This window comes from Fundulus heteroclitus, chromosome 22, assembly GCF_011125445.2.
Source record: "Fundulus heteroclitus isolate FHET01 chromosome 22, MU-UCD_Fhet_4.1, whole genome shotgun sequence".
NCBI lineage: Eukaryota > Metazoa > Chordata > Actinopteri > Cyprinodontiformes > Fundulidae > Fundulus > Fundulus heteroclitus.
Genome location: NC_046382.1, coordinates 19,966,719 through 19,991,920, shown reverse-complemented (window position 1 = coordinate 19,991,920; position 25,202 = coordinate 19,966,719). Strand labels below are relative to the sequence as shown.

Below are 25,202 nucleotides of genomic sequence, written 5' to 3'. Positions count from 1 at the left end.
TCATTTCTGTGGCACTAGTTGCCTTCAATAAAAGTAGGCTGACAGGAAGAGGGTGACAGAGAGGGGGAAGACACGTGGCAAAGGTCTATAAATAAAATAAAACAGCAAAGTCACAAAGAAAAAGACACAATTTCCAGGGTGTGTAATGGTTAAGGCTCTTACGATATACAGAGGCTGCAAAGGGATCCATTCCCAGTAGACTTTTCACATTTTATCACATTACAACTAGATACTTTGTTGTATTCTATTGGGGTTTTATGCAATAGGCCATCAAAGAGTAGCAAACGATTGTTACTTGGAATGAAAGGGTTACAATCAAAAATGTATTTTGCAGCCCCTAACAGATTTTCTTCCAAACTATACCTTACTGCACTATATTAAGCTCCATCCATTTTCCCATCAGCTCCAGCCAGCTTCCCTTTTCGTGACAAAATAAAGGCATCCCCACAGCATGATGCTGCCAACCACCACACAACAATGTGCATGTAGGCCAAAAACGTCAGTTTCCGTTTCCTATGTCTGATCCTCAGTGAGATCTTTACAACTTTATCCCCCACCTGTGTGGTGTGTTTATGCTGTTCATTCACCACTGTTCTCTAACAAACATCTGAGGCCTTCACAAAACAGTTGAATTAATATTGGAATTTATTTCCAAACAGGTCAAATTTATTGAAAAATGAGACGACTTCTGAAGGCAATGGGCTGCGCTGGTCTTTATTTATGAGTATTGGTATAAAAAGAAGCTGCATACAAAATTCACATCAAAACGTTCATCTTTTGGGTTGTGAAAATCTTTAAAGCAATGCTTCCTTTTCCTTTCCCATCTATGTGCTACTTTGTGTTGAACGTTGCACAAAATCCCATAAATATGAAAAGTAAATGGTGATAGTTTGACAAAATGTGAAATAGTTCTACAGGTGTAAATACTTGTGTATGGTACTATGATTTTTTTTTTTTTTTTTTTTGCCAATAGCATGATTGTAATTTATTCTGGGTAAGAAAGAAAAATAGGGAAAAAATGTGGTTCTTAATTTTCCAGAACAAAAGTGATAAATATCTATTTTGACCTGTGTCAGGTCATCACTAAGGGAACCTTTAAAAAGAGCATTGCTCCACCTCGACAGCAACTGCAGAGCCATGACCAACAGCGTAACCACATCCTGAGCATCTTTGCCAGCACTTACACCCTTTATTATCGACACCGGGATTAAAGGCTCTCAGCTGCCGAGTCGGGGCTCAAGTGTTTGTCAGCGATATCTCCCTGGGAGCAGAGGAGGTGAGTCACTTCAGCTCAGAGAGAGCAGTGAAAGCCATACAGTGATTCCCCACCTTCCTCTCGGCGACCTTCGCCTGCACGGCTTCCCATTTCTCCTTCAGACGGGACAGGTCCTGCTCCGTATTGATGTCCGGGCCCTCGGGCATCATGGCAAGCAGCTGGCCGCCCTTGTCAAGCAGCTCCCGATACTGCTCCCCCTTGGCCTCAAAGGCAGAACACAACTCCTGGAACAGAAACAAATACGATGGCGTGAGGAGAGGCTCTTTCAGCGAAACAAAGAGTTCAGGGGAGTTTGTTTGTCAGCAGTTGGGCCAAGATTTATCCAAAAATGGGGAAATAATGAGCACGGCAGGGCTGCTTAAGACACCCAGAAACATGTTTCGGATAAATGTTTAAACGGCATTAAATTACCAATTTGATAAAAGTTGTTGTTTCTAGAGATTTGTCGTTTTTAGCTCTATCGAATGACACCGTTTGTGTTTCCTTAGGAAAAGCGCTGCTGCTGAAGGGTCCCATTACCGAGGGCAACAACAAAGAAGCAAAACCTTCCCAGATTCATTAAGGTCAGACATGGACGAATCAATTCGCAACGCCTAACAGACTTTTTTGTTTGCCCTCCGCGAGTTGTGTATTTTGCGGTGTCGCTTGATTTTCACACTCGAGATGAATCGCGGCGCAGACACAGCCGCCTCCTTGCCAGCCTGCCATCTGCATGCAGCCTTTCATATTGTTAAATACATACCAGATGGGCGTTAAGCTGCTCCCGGGCCGTGTCTGGTAAACCTCCCACAGCCTTTGATGCCAACAGCTGACGTTCTGTGTCTTTCAGCCATTGCTGCATATCTTCTATCTCGCCATGGAAACCTTGGGCCTATAACACAATACAACCTGAGTCAGGACAAAAGGTGACTCACACACACACTAACACACACACACACACTGATTGCTAGAAACCTGACACTGGGAGAGGAAAGGGACTCAGTTAATAATTCCTTCACTTCATTCCTGACGTGGTCTGCCTCAAATGAACTGAGGAGAATGATTTCTAATATTTATCTTTCTTTTAGCCTAAACTTTTTAATTTAAATACATTCCCAATTTTAGAGAAGCTGAACCTTTGAGATTTAATATATTGTATTGTCCCTTAAAAACCCTTCTACATCCAGACCAAACTATTTCTTGAAGACATTTCTGTAACAATGTCGTTTTCATTCCATGAAAATGAAATTCTCCTGAAATGTCAGCGTCTTAATTAGTAACACCACAGGAAGCGTAAATCAATGATGACAAGGTGCGGTCAATCATCCCAAAAGAACGTCTGGACTTCTTTTTTACCTCCCAGTTTATTGAAGTCAAAGTGAATTTTCTGTGAAATGGATTAGAACCTGATGCAGAGACGCCTCGAGCTGTTGCTTCCTCTGGTCCGTCTTCTCAAGGATGGCCTTCCACCTCTGGTTGAGACTCTCCAGCTTGCTCTGCAGACTGGAAGCTTCCTCGCCGGCGCTAGACTCCACCAGCTCGTTGCCGGCTTTGTTCACAGACTCCACTGTCGACTTGTGAGCCAACACATCTATCTGTAGGATCTGTGCCAGGAAAAATCAGAGATAAGTGAGAAAAAGAAAAAATGTTTGAGGACTGACGGGAAGCATGTCAATACGACCGAGTGGACATAATTGAAACCTTTAGACAAGTCCGTATATAGTGATCGTGGGGGTGAACTTTACACTCACAAAGCAGCAATCTAACCAGCTGTATTTATGTGAAACGATTGTTAAAATACAAAAAGATGAGAGGAGATTCGTCCTACGTGATGCTTGGCGAGCTCTATCTCGATGGCTTTGGGGTCCCCTGCAGCCTTCCGCTGTTCGTTGAGCAGTTCCTCCGTGTGGCTCATCCAGGCCAGCAGCTCGTCCAGTGCATGCTGGAACTGGCCCAGCGCCAGCAGCCCCCCCTCCAGTTTGTGCTGGATTAATGACAGATTGACCCGTAAGATGTTGGCATTCAGTGAAAGCGCTTGACATACACAAGACATATTATTACCAGTCCGCCGGAGCTTTTGCTGTGGCTTCTATACTTCAAAAAACACAGAGGCGGTTTGGTTCTAGAATAATTGACTATGCTTTAAAGGGGTTAAAGATTAGGGGAACAGAAAAAAGGATTTATTTTATTACAAAAACATTACAAGCTTATAAAAGATATAGGAGAAAGAATAATATAGTATAAACGAAGGGTTTGAATAGAAACCATTTATTTAAACTTTTTCTTGTAATAATTTCTTACTATGTATAGATAAAAATGCTATTAGACCTACAAAAACAGATTTTTGATGACGTTTTCCTCATTTTTTTTCTCCATTTTTTATGGTAATTATTAAATTGCAAACCTGTGACAAATATAGAAAATATTTTTTTGAAATAAATCTTGAATTCAATTTTAAACTGAAATAAATACTTTAGTATCTACTTGTGAGCATGTTTTTTCATTATCGTAACTGAGAGACTACTGATTAAAACCTATGTTGCAACATTACTCTAACAGATGTGTAACGTCCGTAAAACCGAAGCGTGAACGTGAGGAACTGGACGTGCTCTGGTGATGTTCCCGCTCCCACCTGTCGGCCGATGATCTTCTCATCCAGGTTGTCCCAGAGCATTTTGAGCTCGGACATCGGCTCCTGGATGGCGCAGCAATCAGCCTCCTCAGTCACCTTCTTCAGCAGGAGGCCGGCCTGGTGGTTCAGGCGCTCCATCTCGATCTGGAGCTGGTAGGATTCTCCTTTGAACTCCTGACAAAAAACAGCGCCATGACACCGAGTCAACCAAGCCATCGGTCAACACGAGCTCAAAGGCGCGCAGAGAAAAGCAGCGCTGTTTGTATAGGGACGTGTTTGTGTTGTTGCACATCAAAAAGGTCCATAGGGACCTTTTCTTTCCTAACAGGTAATGGATCGGGCCTTAAAAATAAACAAAGCTGATATGAGTACAGCTGCCATTTTAAACATCTGCAGTGAAAATATTTTAGAGCCCGGACAAAAGAGAATCGCCAAGCTTCCATGACAAAAACAACAGCAACAGTCTGTTATCATCCACTTTCACATCCAGCCGTACCTTGAGCTCCACAATCTGCTGCTTGACCGTCTCCAGGTCTGTGCCCACGGGGGACATTGAATCCAGTTTGTTCTCTAGAATATCCACCCAGTCAAACATGCCCTGTGCGCAAAATGGGAAACCACTGTTATTGTCGGAAAACAAAGGCCGGTGCACACAGAGTCACGTTTCACTCGTGTTCATCTCATTTTCACGCAGAAAAGTTCCTGCTCCGCCGCACAGCTTTAGGTCAACATTTACAGTGAAATAAAAAAAAAAAAGCAACCCACACAATAAATCTCTAACCCCAAGAGAGTTAAACCAGCAGACTTTATAGGACTTCACACAGAACTTCATAGAGACGTTAAAGCTGAAGCAAAGATAAAACAGCCCTGCGTTTGGTGTTTATTGCTTCTATATTACAAGTCTTCTCATAAAAAGTTAGATCACACAAATCAGTTGTTTCATCTTAAATCTAGTCTGGCTCACTGTTCCGGTTTAGCTGTCACAGATATAAATTAGTCAGAAAAATGAAGAAATGAAAGGATAATTGAAAGTGTACATATTTAAATGAGATTTTTTTTTAAATGAGAATCTGTGTTCGTACCTGCAGACCATCTTGAAACTGCACAGCAGCCTGCATAGCGTCTTCCAGTCTCTCCACTCTTTCTTTCCAGGTCTTGTTGAGATTCTCCCACGCTGAATTCACCTGGAAACGTGAAACAGGTCAGAGGTGAGAGACAACATCTAAATGCCCCGAATGCTCCGCAGCATCACCAAATGAAACTTCTGCTTATAGGACCACAGATAAAATGTTATCCATTACCTCATCCACACTTTTCTTTATTACAGGCTTGTCAGGTTCTCCACAGGCAGTCATAAGCTCTGCACCCTGGTTCCGCACCACATCGAGCTCCTCCTGCAGCCCATCGATTTCCTCCTTAAATCCCTTTAAAAGATGAAAAGCATTTTTCCTTTTTAAAGACAAGCCCTCATAGGTTTTATCATCAATGGGCTAATTCAGAAATCCAGCCATCTTCATTCCACCTCTACAAATTCCTGCTGCTGCTTGACAACGGAGGGGTCGACTCCGGGTTCCTCCAGCTCCCTCAGCAGGTCCTGGCTGTCTTTGATGGTCATGATGAGAGCGCAGTGGTCGCACCAGAATTTGTCGGCCATGTCCATCACGTCCAGCAGCTTCGCCTCCCGCTCCTCCAACAAGGCCTGGATGTCGTTCCACAAGAACACCATGTGGTCCAGCTTGTCTTGAACAGCTAGAGCGGAGAACACCAAAAGTGTCACAAATATGATGAGAGCTTAAATTAATTGACCAGTTTTTATGTTGTTTTTGGGTTGCGCTGTCGTGTTGATAGTTATGTTTGTTTTTGCACGACAAATTAGACGTATCATTAGTTACAGCAAATTCACTATAACTTAGAGAAGCAAAAGAAAGAAAAAAAATGGCGGTGACCGAAATCAGACTAATTTAATCTTAATAGGTTCTGACCAGTGATCAGCTGGATGGAAACTCATAAAGCCAACCTTTTTCGTACCCATGAACACATCACAGCTAAATGCTAACTGGTAGCAGAAACAGCTATGGAACAGTTTTCAATGGAAGAATTAATATTACTTTCAGCATTGGTCAGGTGTTTAAAATGAAGTCATATGGAGCAAAGAGTTTACATCTCTGTGCTTTGTTTTAAAAAAAAAGTTGACAAGTTGGGAGCTTTCTTTGGTTTACTCAGGAGGTGAGAGAGCGAGAGAGAGCAAGACTTAAAGCAGGTAACGGGAAAAATGAACAGCAAAAGGGAGCTTATCTTTTTTTTTGATAAACTCTCTTAAGAGAAATTTCCATCTATTGTAAAATAGTAAAAGCCTGTTTTGCAGGTGTGACATCACCTCTCTTCCTACTGTACTTTTATCTTCTATATTGTTAATCGGCTGGTTAAAACTTTACATAAATTGACCACAAACTTGTGAACCACGCATTCATACCAAGACTCATAAAGCTTTCTAGTGCTGATTTAGACTATTAAGGCAAATACTTCATTAGAATAATGTAAATATCACAGCAAAAAAAAAAAAAAAAAACACAAAATAAACCGATTTAGGGTTACGGCACATCCATTACCTTTGGCAGAGATGTCTTTGTCTGCTCCTTCGGATCTTGCAATCATCTCTTCACCTCGTTGCTTCAGCGTTTCATAAGCAGGCTGCAGTTTCTCCAGATCCATAGAAACAGCCTTGTTTTCAGTAATCTGCTCCTTGATCTTGTCCACCTCTACTGAGATGGACGGAGGCTGGCGCAGGCGTTCAGCAATCCGCTCCAGGGACTCCAGCATCGGGTCAATCTTGTCATGGAACTAAGGCAAATTCAGAAAGAAACTCCTTAGCCACAGTTTGAGGCTCCTAGAATTTTGTGAACAATGTTGTCAACAAGAACTTCATTCATTCATTAGTTCATTCATGAATCTTTTAACACTACATGTCAAAATATACTATTTATTTTTTATCAACCGGAAAATGTTTTGGTAGATATTTGTTGTTGATCTTTTTTTAATATATATAAACTTAAGCAATGATGCTATACAAGGGTCTACATTTGACAAGAACTCTCCAGGGCAGAAGTGAAGTTTTAGGGGACCAAAAATATCCGCTTTCTTTTTCAGTTAATGGATGTTTCTTAACGACTGCATTTACCATGTCCAAAGTATATTCATTAACCCATCTCCCTATCAAGGTGTTTAAATTAGCTGGATCTTCTTGCAGATAACTGTGATGCAATTGTTTGAAAGCAAAGGCACCATTGCTTCACCTCTAGTCTAAACCTTGCCCCAAAGCATGTCAGAACAACAGTAAACTTTAAGTCCATACTCCACCGAATAGTTACAATAAATGTTACCTGAGTTTCCAAATCCTTTTAATGTTAAAGCAATCTGCAAAGGTGAGTCTGTACCTTTGATAGTTTGGCTATGCAAATAGTATCTCTCTGTGCTGAAGGAGTTTACCCAAGGCCAAATGATGCATTATGAATGCATTTAAGGAAAAGTCAATCAATATGTATAAATATAATGTAAATGACTTAATTATACATAAATAATTGCATTGTGAAAGACCAGAGCTGTCAGTGTCATGCAGATTATGGGGAAGAAATAGCGTCAGCTGAAAGCAGGTGGTAATTCTGACAGGAAACAGAGAAAGATAGAAAACAATTACCTAAAACGCTGCTAGCTTTACCAACAACAGATCAAGAATGTCGCGGAAGGCAAATTCATCCACTACCCAAAACAAACAGAAAGAGACAAAAAAAATGAAACAGCTTCCCACCTGGGTGGATTTGGAGATGGCTTCATCCAAACTGGCAGCTCTCTCCTTGACATCCGCCTTGAGTTTGGCGTACAGCTGGTCGGCAGCCGAGTACTTCTCTCTAATGGGAGCTCCCTCCACCGGGGACAGTTCAAGCAACTGGGGACCCGTCTTATTCATCTTGTCGATATGGGGCTTGTGCTCGGCAATCAGCTCTCGCATTTGCTAAAGGGAGATGTCACAAATAAAACTATATACCCATGCTTTGTCCTTTAGAACAGTCTTAATAAGCATGTTGGCTTCTTACCCGGAGTTCCTCTTGTTGTTGTCTGAGTGTTTCATATTCGATGGCAGGCGGTGGCAGCTGGCTGAAGGTGCCCAGCGTCTCCTGCAGCCACGGCCACATTTCTTCGTAGGTCTCCCAAAACTGGCCAGCCAGAGACTGCGCTCGCTCCAGCTGGAGACAGCGCTCCGAATTCAGCTGACTGACAATACCGTATTTATCCAGGAGAATCTGGCTCTTGGTCTAATTAAAAAAAAAAAAAAGAAGGAAATGTAGGTTTTGTGTACCGAAAATTACATTTGAACAACCTCGCTAATAGATTTTATATATATATATATATATATATATATATAGTAGGTCTTTGTGTACCGATAATTACATTTGAACAACCTCGCTAATATCTATCTATCTATCTATCTATCTATCTATCTATCTATCTATCTATCTATATATATATATATATATATATATATATATATATATGTGTGTGTATAGATAGATAGATAGATAGACAGATAGATAGATAGATAGATAGATAGATAGATAGATAGATAGATAGATAGATAGATAGATAGATAGATAGATAGATATTTTTTTTACCTTCAGGGCTTCTTTCTCTTCTGGGTTTTTGCTGTTCATGATGGCCTTTGCGGTTTTTACAATCTCATCCACAGCATCTTTGTGCTTCATGATATCCATGGAGAAAATCTACAAAAGTGGTCAAATGCATCTGGCTTGATGTCACATAACAACACGGTTCATTGTGGGTTTTTCTTTTTTTTTACTTCATTATTATGTGCTAACCTTCTGTGCTTGGAGCTGGGCTGTAGTTTGGTCGTGCTCCAGCCTGATCTCACCCATGGACAGCAGCTTCCTCTCAGCATCGGCCAGCCAGGAGAGTTCAGTGTCGGCGGCCTGCTCAAACTGGGAGAGGAAAATATTCAATTATGAAAAACAAAAAAAAAACAAAAAAAGAAAGCATAAAGAGCTGATTTAACAACCATTTTTCTTTACCTTCTGAGATTTGAGGATGTCAGCGTTGATCTGGTCGACCTGCTGAGTGATGGTGTCATGAATGACTTTGTACCGCTCGTTATCTTCAGTCACCAGCTTGTCCAAACTCTCTCGAGTGTGCCAGGGGATCAGGTCCAGGAGTGAACTGCTTAGCTCGTTTAGCTTCTCCAAGGCAGGTTTTTGGTCTTTGGCCTCTTTGAGTAAGGCCTGGGTAACAATACATGACACACATTAAATCAGAAATGATCTGGCTCTTTCTCTTAAGCATTGCTTTAGACGTTGCGAACAAAAAAAGTGTTTTACTTTTTGTCTATTTTGGGAATGGATCAGCTGCTCGCCCACTGGGTCCTGATCAGCAAAGGTCTTCATCTCAGCCTCGGCTGTCGCTAACCAGGTGTTCAAGTCCTGATGAGTGTCCTGGAGCTTATTGGAGAGACTCAAGACCCGCTCCAGTGTCTTCAAAACATTGTCACTCATGGATTTGATTTCAGCATACTTTGATTTTATTCCATCCAGCTGTGCCTGTTTACTGACCCACCCTCGTCACCTATAAGTGAGCATCACAAACAAAAGCAAAAATAAAACATTTTGTACTTACTGACATAATTGAAGATGCGAATAAATCCCCTAGTAGCTTGGGTCTAAGCAAAATGCTTAGTGCCTGTGAATGCCCATGTTCTGTGTGCACTCTTGTAAAATATGAAAAAATCCTTGAAATAAATGAAAGTTAGTAAAGTAAAGAAACATTATGTAACCTTCCCTACATCTGGCCACTCATCTGTTTATAATACAGGGAGCTATAAAACTATAATCTGCCTGACTGAAATCTTAATTTTGTCCGTTTTCAATGCAGAAGAATTAACAAAAGCCTGTGAGAGAATAACATACCAGTGGTTTGCTTCAGAAGCTCCATTCCATTGGAGATGGCTTGGTCTACATTTGTCTTCCTTAACTCAATATCACTTTGGAGTGTCTGCAAAGAAATGTCTCAGAGAGTCAATGGGAGGTTCGTAGGCATGTGACAAACAACACGGGGCACACAGATCACTGATATGAGCTGAAAGGTGATGCAACTTAAAATAAAAGGTAATGGTTGGCCTGGAGAGTGTACCCGCTGTTCTGCCAACTGCCTGTCAAGAACGTCAGATTCGTAGTCCTCCACGGACACTTCCTCGAGCCTGGAGTGCACCTCGCTGAGCCAGTTCATGAGAGCCACCTCGTCCTCTCCAAACAACTGGGCGTTGGCCAGAGCTTGCTGCAGCATGTCAGCTTTCCTCCGGCATCTCTCCTGGAGCTCTATGTAATTGGCCTGGGTGGCGTCCAGCCTGGACTGAACGAACTCCTTCTCTTCCACCGAGCTTACAGATTTAAGCATCTGACCCAGACTGACAGCCTGCAACAGGTCTTTACTGTGACCCAAAATCTCCTCCTCTAAGCCCTGACCAGGGGTGGATGGAAAAATGGGAAAATAAAACACAAACATGACACAGAAACATAAAAATAAAAGTCAACAAAAAATGGAAAAATGGTTTGATGGTAAAAAAAAATTAAAGTTAAATAAATGTAACTGAAATAAATAAACTGCAAATGGTGATGTGAAATAAAAAATAAATAAAAAAAGGCGTGGTAACGATGTTAAAACACCTGTATTACCTTATGCTGGACAATCTGATCCTCCAACTTGGACGTCTGAGTACCAGTTGGCTCAGAGTTGGCCAGATGTTTCTCTGTGGCTGCCAGCCACTCGTTCAGTGGCTCCAGAGTCTCATGAAACTGCTGCGTGACCACTAAGATGCTCTCCAGTTGCTTTTGCCTGTCATAGGCATTAAAAGAGGTACAGAAAATATTGTTTACAAGTCCAAAATAAACTGAACTGTTACCGAAACTTAAATTAAAGATCGGCATCACAACTCACTAAACACTTGCAAACAGACATGGAGAGGAAAGCTCTGACAGACAAATACAAAACTAACAAAAACATACGTTGTAAACAGTTGAATAAGCCCAAGAGGAGGAAAATGTGTTCAGAGGATTCTTATTCTTCAAATTTAAATTAAATTAGAAACTCTTTTACTGACTAGTGAAAGCTTTTATACCACAAACGCTGTGACCACAAACGCCAATGCCTTTTATTGGGATATTATACAGTATTATTGCACTGCGGGAATGCATTAACAGGAGCAACAGCTGTGCACTCTGCAAATCTGGCCATTAGGGAATAGTAGCAAGAACAAAAAAAGGTTTAAAGAAATCCAGAAAAAAACATCCACTTGCAGTTTGGGGACACAAACAGAAATGAGGAGGAAAATTATCTGGACAGATGAGAATAAAATGTAACTTTCTGGCTTGCATGCAAAATCTTAAACGACCACCCTAAACATACAGCCTAGCCTACAACTGAATGAGTAAGATTAGGGGCCTACAGGGGGACTCCAAGTGTCCTGCAACTTTTATCTGTTTCTCCTTCGATCGGCTTCTGAACAGATCATTTATAATATAGAGATAATTACATATCATTAGGCTGTGTCTCATCTAACGGTTGCAGGACTGGTTGACACCAAAGCATATTAATGTGTCAGAATGGCCCAGTCAAAGTCCAGACCTAAATCCAATTGAGAATCTGTGGCAAGATTTGAATATCGATGTTCACAGATGCTTTCTATCCAATGCGACTGATGTTGAGCTACTTTAAAAAAAAAATGGTTCATAATTTTAGGATCTAAATGTGTAAAGCTGGTAGTGGCATCACAAAATCTATAAACTATTGAGTGAGTGCTTGAACCCAAATGCTCAATGCAGTTTTACAATTTCACCAGAGAACTACGTCGAAAACAATCAGTTTTGTTGTGCTATGATTTAATCTTTCATTGAAGTACCATCAAGCTTGTAGTTGCTATTGTACAAAATATGAACAAAAAAAATTAAAGTGGGTGTTCGGGTTTTGCAAAGCACTGGAAATCTTGTTTTTATGAGCAAATCATGTTTCTACGTGGATAGCTTGTAGGGTAATACGTGCTTTGTTCATGTCTATACAAACCTATTTTCAGCTTTCCTGAGCAGATTGTCCCACCGCTCTCCCAAGCATTCAATCTCTTTGGAGATCTTCTCCTTGTCCACGGCCTCTGCCAGTTCTGCGACCTTTCCTCCCTCGTTTTTTATGAGCTCCACGGTTGGCTTTCGGTCATCCAGCAGTCTCTGTAGGAGCTGTCAGCGACGAACAAAGCACATGAGTTATTTAGCGCAATAACAAGAAAACCCAGTAAATCTAGCAGCCGCAAATTAGATGTCCATTACACAAAACGCTTCGTGTCAGGCACTCGCAGTTAACAATGGGTGTCAGTTAAGCGGGACGGATGGCAAAGCAAATGTTAGGCGTTAGTGTTGAAGTGCCTTAGTGTTGAAGTGTTAAGGCTTAAACATATCTGCTTTTGTGTTTATGCATATTACAGCAGGCAATCAACACTTACTTTCTGCTCCTGTATCTGGGCCTTGACCACTTTGAATTCAGCAGAAGGAGGCTTCTGACTGGCCACAAGCTCTTCTGTGTCGGTCAACCAGCTGAGGAGGGACTCCAGAGCGTCCTGAAACCTTCCACAGTGCAGCAAGGCTTCGTGCAGCTGGGCTGAACGCTCAGCGACCTGCAGATACGTTATAAATATAGATGCGTCACTTACTTAAGAAAGGCTTGTAGCACTATGGAGGACATTTCTACCCAGATATTGCCCCACATTTTAGCAAATGTACGAAATACAGTCGTCAAATGATAAGAAGTGAAGCGACCTTTTTATTAAGAGTATTCCACTTAGAGTTGACGCTGTCCAGGTCATCCTCGATTTTTTTGGTGCTGGTGCCTTTTGCAGCGCTCTGGATGAGGCCCTGCCCGAGTGAGTTGATGTCATGGAGCTGTGCCTGTAATGGATCAATGTCTTCTTTCTGGAAACCCTAAAGAAAGAGTAAACAAATTAAAGTGAATGCTCATTTCACAATGAAATCACGTATGTAAGGTGAGAATTTATTTGGTGAATTTCATATATTTTGTTCATGTAAGACCAAATTTAGACTTTACTTCAAAATATAACTTGTAGAGCTGAGATTAAACAACACATTTCTACAAAGAACAAAGCAACAATGTTTCACTTAAAAGCTGATTCAACTTATTTACAATGGCTGGTTTTCTGATTTCAAATAGACCGGGAAATCCTTTACCAGGTTTAACTATTAAGCTTGTTTCACTTTGATATTTTTTTTTTTACAAATGTATCAACACGGGCACAATTAATAAAGTGTTGTTCTGATGTTTTAACTTTAGAAAGACTATATGCAGCTGTCTGACAATACATACTATGTATATATAGAAAATATAATTAAGATCAAACAAAAACTTAAATTATTCCAAATAGATTAATTTGACCCATAGCAGATGTTTAAAATTACAAATGATTTTTTAAAAAGTATTCCTGTCTTTTAATAACAATCCAACTAATTATTTTAAGTGTAATGTACAACGCCTATAGACATACAGCATATTAGATGACAGACAGCGAATTATATAGGTTATATAGTATTTCTTTTGTAAAATTAAAGATTATAATAGTCCCTTGCAATAATCAGTAATGGGTGACAAATTAAGTACATTTTAAAGTTATATATTTAATATGCATTTAAATAAACAAAAAGACACTAAACAATTACTGTTAAAAAGGGGCTGTTAGAAACATGGTTATAGCATCACCTGAGGTTTATAGTAAAAGTTTAGTCAAAACAATCAACTGGCTTGGTGGACCAAGAAGCGGCTCAGCAAAGCAGATGTAACAATTAAACCCCAGTTGTCACTGAAATCCAGGCTGGACTGCTGGGAAACAACCTAATTCGCCCATGATGTAATGAGATATGTCCAGTGCCTTGCTAATGTAGTCATGGCATTTTACCTATTTTGTTACATTTCAACCTGTATTTTAAGTGTCTTTTGATCTAATTTTAGCAGAAGAATCTTCACAAAATAGTCTACGTTGGTAAAGAGATGTGAGAAAAATATGTTTTAAAAAATAAACAGCTGACAATTGTATCCACCCCCCTTTGCTATGAAGCCCCTTAAACGTTCTGATGCAGCAAATGATCTACTAAAGTCACAACATTTGTGAAATCAAGTCCATTTTTGTGCAATCTAAGTGTCCTATGATCTGTGATTATAAGCACACCTTTTCTGAAAGGCCCCAGAGGCTGCAGCACCATTAAACAAGAGGCATAACATCATAAAGACCAAAGAGCTCTCCAAACAAGTCAGGGTGGAGTTATGCAAATATTCAGATCTTGGATGTTCCCCTGGAGAATTATCATTTTTTCAAATGAAACATACATGGTACTACAAGAAACCTGCCAAGAGAGGGTCACCCACCAACACTAACAGAACCGGGCAAGAAGGGCATAAATCAGAGAGGCAGAAAAGAGACCAAAGGTAACGCTGAGGAGCTCCACAGCAGATACTGGAGCATCTGTTCATAGGTCCATAAAACCAGCACTCCATAGAGCTGGGTGTTATATGGAACAATGGCCTGAAAAAAGGCATTACTTTGTGTTTAAAAAAAGATGTCATGTTTTCAGTTTGCCAAAAGGCACGTGAGTAATTCCCCAGATGTACAGTGGGAGAAGCTCTGGTCAGATGAGACTAAAATGTTACTTTTCTGCCACGACTGTAAACGCTGTCTGGTGCAAGCCCAACACATCCCATCACCCCAAGAACACCGTTCCCACAGTGAAACATGGTGGTAGCAGCATCATGCTGTGGGGATATTTTCCTGCAGCAGGGACTGGGAAAGTGGTCTGAGCCGAAGGTGCGGTGGATGGTGCCAAATACAGGGATTGGTTTCAGCAAAACCCGTGTCAGTCTGCCTGTGATTTGAGACTGGGATGGAGGCTCACCATCCAGCAGGACAATGGCCCAAAGCATTCTGCTGAAGCAACACTCGAGTGGTTAAAAGGAAACATTTAAGAATGCTGGATTGGCCTAGCCAAAGTCCAAACCTCCAAATCTCAATTGATGGTTAGATTTGATGATTGCTGTTACAAGTGAAACCCATCCGAAAGGAGCTGGAGCAGTTTTGCCTCGAGAAATGGGCAAAAATCCTAGTTGCAAGATGTGGCGACCTCATAGACAATGATCCACTTGAAGTTGTAATTGCTGCAAAAGGTCTCTAAACTGACCTCAGGGGTGAACGGTTAAGCACTGTGAAGTTTTTTGTTTGTTTTATGATCCTATTTACTGTTTACTTCATAGTAAAAAGTAACACAGCTTGAAATATGTAGGGATGTTCTGTAAATAAAATGGTACAATCTCTCAAACAGTACGTTTTAATCCAAGTTTGTGGGGGGTAAATACTTTGGCAGGCCACTGTATGAATCCAGTAAGCCAGGAAAGAACCCCTTTTATCTAGACAGATCTTTAGACGGATCAAATGTGTGCTGGAAAAGCTAATAAAACAATAGACGTGAGGGAACATGCTATTTTTGGGTACCTGTGGAGAGAAAACACCGAAGGGTTCAAGTTCAGGGCATGCAGCAATGGCATTCAGTAAGGCTTCAATCTCCTGCTCCCCTGCATGTTGGAATGTCTGTAAACTTTTAGGCAGACAGGCCTCCAGTGACTGCAGGAACTCCTCCAGCTCCTCCATGTTATACTTGGACGCCTCTGGCTGTGGCAGAGGACATGGATCTGTTGGCTGGCAGCTTGCCGTGGCTGAAGCTACAGAGTTTCCGTACGTCTCGGGCTGTGTCACCACCACACTAACCAGTTCACAATCATCCTGAGGTGATACATCTTCCATCAGCTCAGCAGTGCTTAGCTCATCGTAGTCTGTTAAAGCTCGGGAGCGCCAGCTATAGGTACCATTTTGAGTTCTGGAAGCTGACCCCAAGGATGACCTCCCTGTGGAGTATTTATGCTCTGGGTTGCTCGAACTGTCCTTTTCATTAAGCTTCACCACAACAGATTCTTTCAGTCTTGGCTCCTGAATCATGCTGCTGCTGTGGTATAGAGACCGGCTGTCCCTTACCGGGGAGAAAGGAAAGTCCTCCTGGCCTGAGCTGAGTGAACGCCCTGTTTTCAGATCCCCAGAGGTATGCATCGCCTCCGAGGATGAGAAACTTCTTGTACCGGGGCCTGTTCTTTTGTGGGATCTGTGGGTGTGTCGGTCCCTCTCCACAGAGGGACTATAAAGGCCTGAGTCTTCTTCGGACGTAAGCGAGCTGGTCATGCTCTGTCCCCTCCTGCCACCAGTAGAGCCGGGCCTCTCCCCGGTCCCAGAACACAGCGTCCCGCTGCGGCTCGCATAGTCGCCCAAATTGTTAGGAGCAAAAGTCCTCCACGACCTACGGTGATGAGGATGATCCTTCTCTCCTCCGTGAATACGAGACTTGGAAAGCACCGTGTCACTTGTCATGTTCCCGTTGAGTTTGAGTCCGTCGAAGACGGCTCTCTCATCCAGAACTGCAGGTTTCCTCGACCGGAGTTCAAATGAGCTAGAAGTGGAGAGACCTCCATTCCCACAGAGGCTGCTAAAATCCAAGGTGCGGTGTGCGTAGGGTAAAGTTCCCGGAAAGTGTCGGGAAGAGAGGCTTCCCTTAGATCCGGAGTCTATCTGCTCATTGAGCCTGACGGTGTCGTAGATGGATCTCTGGGGCACATAACAATCATCAATGTTCAGGTTCTCCTCCTCCCCCTTCCCAACACAGGAAGGGTTTTGTCTCAGGCAATCGGGTCTGCTCAGCGGCTTTCCCATTGCTGAGACAATTGTTACAGCTCAGCACTCAGAAAACATCCAGAATGTAAAGAAATATTTTAAGGTACACTATATGTCGCTTTAGTGCACACTGAGCAATGATGTCAAAATAAATGAGCAGCAACTGTGTTCAGCATAATATTTGTGATCATATAAATAAAAAGTCGTGAAATACAGGCTCAGCATTTCCTCGTTAGTTTTTAAAAAAATGTATAGTTAAAATGTCTATATGGAGGTAATGTGGATTAAAAAAACTTTTAGAAATACAAGCATGCCTAACCCGATGAAAACCTCCAAAGAGCAGCTATTTCAATAAAAATGTATACTCTCCAAATTCAGAATTAGAGTCCCGTTTTTTCTGTAAAGGCGTCTATTCCGAAAATATTCCTCCAGGCTTTTGTCAAAACTTATTGTCTGTTCCTCTGGTCCCAAGTGCTTCTTTATTCCCTCGAAATCTTCACAGTATCCAATTCAACCAAATGAAAAAATGTCAACAACAAAAAAATAAAAATATATCCACAAACAAATCCAGAAGGCTCTCCTTAGAAATAAAAGCAGCTCTGAGGGGAGCTGGATACTCCTGGATAAACAAAAAAAAAACAAGCCTGTCCTTCTTCTCGCATCGCTCCCCTTACACTGAAAGACACCCTCCTGGCAGAAGGTTTCATGCCCCGCCCCCGCTCATTATTCAGACCACATCTGCCACAACTCCATTTGTGCTCCGAGCCGCTCCGGCACATGTTGATTGGTGGACACGTGACCCCTCTCCCCCCTCATTCTAATTCCCTCTCCTTTCTCCTCGGCCCATATGACTTCACTTCTAAGCCATCCCCTACATCCTGACACAGTCACTCACTTTCCGTCTTTCTTCTTTCAGCAACTGAGAGAAAGGAGGGGGGTGGGGTTGGGGGGGGGGGCGCTCAAGCTTCACACACAAAACCAGCTCCCACTGATGCCGTCACAATATGCTGAAACAGATACACGTTTTCATTTTTTTTTACTCTTTGCCCTACAGTCGCCGCGGACCCTGCAGATATTCCTAATTACTGTGGAATGCTGAGGGAGGCACAGGTCTCAGGTAATTTAACACCAAAAGCTTTGCCAAGTGCATTGACAGAGATTTTTACATCCCGTCACCGACGTAGTAGGAGAAGACAAGAGGAGAGACAAAGAAATAAAAGGGATTTATTGTTGATATCTGCACTACTGCAGAGTGGTCAGAGGTAGATGCTCCCCTTACTTTCCTGTCAAGATATGAGGAGAGGAGTGGAGAGGATGTGGCCAAGAATGAACAAGCATTTGGATCTACTACTATTCTAAGAGAAAAGAATGTTCCGCAACTGGAATCTAAATTGCTATTTTATTTAGACTGCTGAACAAATAACCATAAAGTATCTCCTTCCTTTTCTAGGCTTCGTTTCCAGTTTCCCCATCGGTAAGATTACAACACTTGAGCATTCTTTACCAGATATTAAATGATGTATTTTATTTAATATTCTTAAAGTAAAAAAAAAAAAAAAACAATTTTGGGATTAGATTTTTGAAATATCTTTCAACATCACATTTCATCAGCTACTGACACAGGATTCAGTGACAGATCAGTGTCAGATCACATTTAAAAGAAAATCATCAAAGAAGACAAAGCGTGCTTTTAAGTATCTTGCAGCCTATTCATACAAAGAATATACTGAGATTTCTACGACCCAAGCTGAAAAACCAATTACAGCGTGGAGAAAATCAGAAACCTGACTTGCAATGTCAAAGCTCAGATCATTGAGCGAGTTCAATGACCAATATGGCTGCCAGTCATAAAATCAACATGCCTGACTTACCGACTTAGACAACAAGCTTAGTCAAAGCTGCAGAAAAAAACCTGTATTTCACCTATTATATTAAATAAAAGACACATGCTACTACATAACACTGTACAACCACTATTTCTGGACAGGTTCCTTAAGTGTTTGCATATAAATGCACACATTAGAGGCAGATTTCTGATTTCCAGTTTATGTAAAGCGTTGACCTTCTGATACTAGTTTTGAAATCAAAAGCGAAAAAAACTGTAAAAGAAACTACAAATTTAGCATATATTTGATTTTAAAAATGGCTTCACTCTCAGCTGATTTGCTTCTACATTTCGGTTTGTCGATGCTTCCCAAAATATACTTTATCAATTCAAATTTATCACATCTTAGCTATTTATCTGTTTTAAATTTGCATTATAAAATGATTTTCATCTGATGTTTAAATGTAACTATGCATATTCATTAATGTATTTTTTTTTATTTTGCGTAATATTCACCACTGTTTCCCTATATTTCCCTTTAAAGCATTTTGAATTATGTTGTGCATGAGTTGTCCATTGCAAATAAACCTTAATTTAACCATTTTCCGGCACAATAAGTTGACTTTTATTTGAAATAAGCCATAACCGACTATACAAAGAGTTTTATGTCACTATCTCTAGATTTTTTTTTAAAACGGCTTCTCAAAATGCAGAGATTTAAGTCTGCAGAGAAAACAAAGACAGGAAATCTTTGTCAAGTGGAAAAACTTGAAAGTAATCACCTTACAGGAAGGATGATGCATGTTTGCTCATATACCAACCAGCGGGCAGAGGTTTCACGTTTCACTTAAAGGAAAATGTGTCATGATCCAGAGAGATCCAGAGATGGTTTCAGTGACACTTTTACATTAACACTGTGTATCCTATTTGAAGTAGTAAAACTATGATTCAAGGGGTAGAAATTCTTTTAAAATTACAGAAGATCCTGATGTAATGTCTGAACATTTAAAAAAAGACAAGCACACCCACCAGCAGAAGTGTTGAGTCACGACGACCGACCTTTATATACACGAAGACTACATACACCAGGTCTTCTAAACTCTTGAAAAGTTATGAAAAGAAACAAACGCATGTCTCTTTCAAAGCCTGTCCTAAAATGGTAACAGAGCCTAGAAGGGAGACACCAATCTAAACTGTCATTTAGTTTCTTTCTTCATCACTGGCTCTTTGTAAAGGCTCCAGTCTTGATTGCTGAAACCAAAGCTGATTCCCTACATCAACAATGAGGACTTTCCTCAAGCAGCTGCAGCCATCTATGACCTCTCAACCCAGTGAAGTGACAGGTCAAAGGCTGGGTGTGCACCACTGCTGCCTAGCAACAATTTAAATCAATCACTTTTTTCAGTAGTTACCAACAAAACCAAAACTCCACTCTAGAAACTGAAATCGCCACCCCCACACTACCCTGGTTATATTTAAATGCATGAATGTGACAAGTAGTTTAGGCTAAAATGAGGACCGAACACCCTTAAACTAAAATTCAGAGAGAAAAAAAATCCTGTGACCTAGATCATAGGAAAGTCCTTTGCTGTGTACATTGTTTCGCTGTAATGCGATCTAATACTGTAAATTAAGAAGGCTTTCATAATTGCACCCCCATATATAGGTTAATCCTTTGACTGGAGGAATCTGCTGTCCCACCAGGGATAATAAAACACTGGATCATTGTTACACACACTCTCCGATCACTGTCTGCTTCATCTCATCCCAACTTACAGGCAAAAACTAAGCCTGTGAATCAGACTGTGAGGACATGGACTGAGAAGTCAAAGGAGGTGTTACAGGCCTGCTTTGACCGTAGAGACGGGTGTTTTTGAAGTTTCATCCACTGGCCTGAATGTGTTTGCTGAAATTGTCACTTCATACATCCGCTTTTGTGAAGACGTGTGTGCAGAACAAGACCTTTTGCACATATAACGACGATAAACCATGGTTCCCTTCACATCTGAGGAAGCTGCGTAGGAACAAGGCGCAGGCTTTCAGCAGTGGGGACCAGGCCCTGTATAAGCAGGCCTGGAACAAACCAACCAAGGAGCTCAAGGCAGCTACAGAGAGATGCTAAAACACAGCTTCTCAGCTAACGACCCAGCTACAGTTTGGAATGCTTTGAGAGACATCACCAACCGAATATTATTATTATTATTATTATTATTATTATGTTATTATTATTAACTACAGCAGCCCATCCCCACAGCCTGAGCAGAATCATTGTCCGGCGAACAACCTTTACAGCTTCTTCTGCAATTTTGAAAAGCAGCCATTCACAACTTCCACCAACTTGTCCACATCACACTCCCCATGCACCTACCACCCTCCCCTCTCACACCCCCAACCTGGATTTAAAATATCTGAGGAAGATGTTAAAATACTCTTTCAGTGTCAGAAGACCTGAAAAGCTCCAGGACCTTGCAACGTCTCACCGTCATACCTGAGACCATGTGCTGACCTATTGGAACCTATCTTCAGACAGATCTACAACAATCTCTGGAACTGTGTGAGGTTCCCTCATGTTTTAAACACTCCACCATCATCTTAGTCCCCAAGAAACACACCATCAGGGTTAAATGACTACAGGCCCCTACCCCTGATCTCTGTGGCTACAAAATCCTTTGAGCGACTGGTGTTGAAGCATCTGAAGAGGATTACAGGCACCCTGATGGACCCCCTGCAGTTTGTGTACTGGGCAAACAGGTCGGCAGATTATATGGTGAGCCTGGGCCCACACCTCATCCTTCACCACCTCTACCACCCAGGGACAAACCCAGACATCCTCAACCAGAAGCTCACCCATCTCACAATGCATGCCTTCACCTGGTACACGGGTAAAATTTACTCAAAAGAAAGAAAATGTTTAGAGAAGGACCAAATGGTATCTGTTTCCGAGTAAACCTTTCTTTAATTTGAGTAAATGTTACCCAGATAAATTTCCTCTGTAGTTGATCACCAGCTTCCTGACTGGTGTAACAGCAAACTGTGCTTTGGCCCTCCTCAGTATCAATAAAGTCACATGTTGTGACTTAAGATTTTGGGGACAGTTATTTCTACACTTCATGAAAATATTATCTACCTGGTTGCCTGTGCAAATTCTCAGCTATCCGGGTCATCGCAACAGCAAACAGGCTTAAATCGGAGGCAACCGGACATTCACTCAGTTCTTTCTGAAAACGTTTCAACGCCTAACCAAGAGACTTTGCCAATTCTGGTGGCTCAAGTGGGAGCCGCCAGAGCTGACTAAGACTATCTGGTTACAACAGCCTAAAGGATGAAGTTTTGGTTTTTACAAATCCAGGAAGAAGTAGATGCAAATGGTAAACGGACTGAATTTGCCTAGAGCATTTCTAGTCATTCTGACCACTCAAAGCACTCTACACTGTAGCCCTATTCACCCAATCACACACACAAAGGCGGACACATTCATACCCCAAAAGGTGAGTAACATTGGGATAAGTGCCTTGCCCGGGAGCACATTAAAAAGTGGCAGGAGGAAGCTGGAATCGAATCCACAACTTTCAGTTTGCAAGACGACTATCTGCCACTGAACCACAGTTGTCCTCCACAAGTTGGGAAAAAAATAATTACAAAGTAGTTACGCCACATGACGACTACTTTATCCATATATTCGAAGCGGCCTCAAACAGCAGATTGTCTCAGCAATATTCCGGCCCAGATTAATCTGCTTTACATTTAGCGATCAAACGTGATGCTCTTTGTGATTTTCCCTCAAACCACTTTTAAGACCTATCAAAATCTCTATCCACCAGTGACTTATAACAAATCAAATTATCTGTGATTTTAACAGGTCAGAAAACAGGTTTGCAAATGTGAAGCGGTCAGAAGCAAGGCTGGGCTGTATTACTGAGAAAGGTGACACTCTGCTGGGAATCACCTGGGTGTGACAGCCTGTCCTATCTGACCTCATCATTGCACATGGACACCAGTACAAGATGACCTGATTGAACCCTGCAACTGTCCCCACAGGTCTGCTAAGCCTACTTAGTGGCGAGCCTGTTAGTAACATTTCGCTGGGATGCCTCTAAAAGTCTACTAAGAAGTTTGCAAACTTAACTTCAGACAGATTTTAAAGTTGATAATTAATATAGAAGTTGAAAAGAGCTTTCCTTTAGAGACAAAATTGACACTGATCCATTGGTTGAGATGTGCTGGCCGGGCCAGTTTTTCAGCAGTCTTTGGTTGGATCCATGCATGGGTAAACTGAGGAAACTGGTTTCAATAAAACCAAAGACTGATAAATGCAAAAATACACCCTAGAATCCAAAGAGGTCTTGCACATTTTAAAGAAAGACTTTGTGTATAGAAATGTGAAGTTTCTTCCAAATGTTCCACCTATATTAGCCTGGCTTCCTGTCTAAAAACGGAGTGACCTAAATGTCTAAAAAAAAAAGCACCACTTGTAAATATTAAAGGAAGTGTAACAAAGATTGTGTTAGCCCAGCTATAAACCAAACCGTGCATATTCAAGAATTACATTACAAACAGAGGGATTGCATGTTACATTTTCAAATAGTTTGAATTCTAAACAGCTAATACTCCAGATTATAAGAAAGGCCAGATTGACTAAAAACAAACAAAAATGCCAAACTGTAACTTGGTTTTTAAGAACGTACCTTTAAAGCATCCAGCTGTTGGTTGATAACATCTGTCTCCAAGCTAACCGCCTCCTGGGATGCCTCCCTGTCCACAGCTCTGAGCAGTTTATCTTCCACCTGATGCACTTTGTCGTACAGCTCCTCCAGCTTGGCAAGAGTACTCTGCACCTGGACCTCCCTCCCCTTGGACCGGTCCATAAGTTTGCCGCACTGCTTGCTCAGGGCATCCAGATCTCTCTTCAGGCCCAAAAGGTCTGGTGACGATTCCGACTCTTTTAGCATTTTCTTGCAACGCTCCCCTGCGGTGACTGTGTCGGCCATTAGCTCCTGCAGCTTAGCCGTGAAACTCTGAATGCTCTGCTGCTGCTCTTTAAAGGTACCCAAGTCTAAATCCACTGGAGACATGTTGTCAAGCTCGTCGTCCAGTTCTGCGAAACGGGAAAACATCTCACGAATGCTGTTCTGGAACTGCCCGATACCCTGCAGTTTACTCTCTAGCTCGTGGCACGCCTCCTCCAGCTTTGTGTTAAGGTTGCTGTAGTCGCTTTCCATGCTGTCCACCTGGAGTAGGAGGTCAGTTACTCCTTCAGCACCGGGCACATCTACTACAAGATCTTTTGCCAAGGCCTTCATGTGCTCCACTTGGTTCTGCACTCCCTCTAAACTCTTATGTTCGGCTTTCAAGTTTGTAAGGTCCTTGTTGCTGTGTGCCTGGACCCCCTTTGATTCAAAGACATCCACCTGCTTCTTGGCTCCCTCAAGTTGACCCTTTGCCTCCTTGTAGGCATCGTTAAACTCTTTAACAGTGTGTGAGATTTTCTCCAGGTTTTCCCTCTTTGTCTGCAGTCCTTCCACTAATTTGTCTATTCTTGTACCAAGGCTATCTTTCTCTTCTTTTACAGCTTCGGTGTCTTCGTTGGCCACCTCCAGAAGTCTTTCGGCGCTGGTGTTGAGCTGCTCCACCAACCCTCTGTGCTTGTCGACATCCTTCTGGAGAGCTTTTACCTGAGAAATGGAGCCCTCGGCGGCTACGGGATCAACGGTGAGTGTGATACGACCCTCACTCGCTTCACATTCCTGAATCCAGGAACTCAGCTTCTCTGCAACCGTCTGATACTTCTGAGATCTCAGCAGAGCAGCTTGGAGTTTGTCCACCTTCTCTGCAGAGCATTTCTTTACTTCCTCCCAGTTGGAAGACAGGGTATCGAGCTGCCCTTGCAGCGCCAGCTTTTCCGCACCGTCGGTACTCTGCAGCAACATCTCTCCTTTCCCGGCGATTGTATTGTAAGCTTCTTCGTGTTCCATGAGAGACATCCGCCGCTTGATGTGCTCCTCCAAAGTTTGCTGCAGAACGTCCACTTTGGCAGAGATGGGCGGAGAGTTATCCTGGTCCTGGAGCTTCTCGGCCAGATAAGACTGGAAGTCTTTGGAGGTTTGATGGAACTGCTGAGAGCTCGCAAAGGTCGAGCTCAGCTGCTCAATCAGTTTAGCTACAAAACAAGAACATAAGGATGCTAAGACACCTTGTGGATAATTGAAGGAGTTTAGAAGTCGAACCTAAGGAGATTCTGCATAAAAAAGCTAGGGATGCACCGATAAGAATTTTGTGAGAGATTGTTGAATCTCCACATTGACCTGTTGATACTAATTTTAGCCAATTCCAGTTTATGTCTAGCAATTCTGCCATGAGTAGTAATTTATTATTTACATTAGACAGAAGGGGAAGGTGTTTGAGAGCAGTTGCTGTATAGAAAAACGTTTGGAGCGTTGATCTGGTGTGTCTACAATGGTTTGTTTAGTGTAATGACACTGTTTTGTGTCTTCTACCTCAGTAACACCTTTTATACTACAGAGTGTTGTGGTAATCGCTCAGCTTTGGTGTGTTATCTAGTTAGAAAAAGACTGTTTCACTGGCTGTATATGAGCAAGAGCCTGTTCATCTAAAAATGGTTGAATTTTGGGTCAGCAGCCGATTCTTTGGGTGCATCTCTACATAAAAGGCGTTC

The 25,202-nt window shown here is 41.9% G+C and overlaps 1 protein-coding gene across 1 annotated transcript in view; it reads right to left on the bottom strand.

Annotated features, from left to right (window-relative positions):
• The window catches only part of dst (dystonin), a 139,044-nt gene that overhangs the window by 17,694 nt on the left and 96,148 nt on the right, over positions 1–25,202 (bottom strand). The window contains exons 60-82 of the mRNA XM_036126829.1: positions 23,215–24,686; positions 12,749–12,910; positions 12,436–12,606; positions 12,006–12,172; positions 10,622–10,781; positions 10,080–10,406; positions 9,853–9,941; positions 9,272–9,497; positions 8,969–9,175; positions 8,759–8,878; positions 8,555–8,662; positions 7,979–8,197; positions 7,693–7,896; positions 6,497–6,728; positions 5,410–5,636; positions 5,189–5,311; positions 4,970–5,071; positions 4,384–4,485; positions 3,888–4,061; positions 3,084–3,239; positions 2,662–2,859; positions 2,019–2,147; positions 1,330–1,500 (exon numbers count right to left, since the gene is read on the bottom strand). Of these exons, the coding sequence (XP_035982722.1) occupies positions 1,330–1,500; positions 2,019–2,147; positions 2,662–2,859; positions 3,084–3,239; positions 3,888–4,061; positions 4,384–4,485; positions 4,970–5,071; positions 5,189–5,311; positions 5,410–5,636; positions 6,497–6,728; positions 7,693–7,896; positions 7,979–8,197; positions 8,555–8,662; positions 8,759–8,878; positions 8,969–9,175; positions 9,272–9,497; positions 9,853–9,941; positions 10,080–10,406; positions 10,622–10,781; positions 12,006–12,172; positions 12,436–12,606; positions 12,749–12,910; positions 23,215–24,686 (5,246 nt within the window). The remainder of the gene's footprint in view (positions 1–1,329; positions 1,501–2,018; positions 2,148–2,661; positions 2,860–3,083; positions 3,240–3,887; positions 4,062–4,383; positions 4,486–4,969; positions 5,072–5,188; positions 5,312–5,409; positions 5,637–6,496; positions 6,729–7,692; positions 7,897–7,978; positions 8,198–8,554; positions 8,663–8,758; positions 8,879–8,968; positions 9,176–9,271; positions 9,498–9,852; positions 9,942–10,079; positions 10,407–10,621; positions 10,782–12,005; positions 12,173–12,435; positions 12,607–12,748; positions 12,911–23,214; positions 24,687–25,202) is intronic.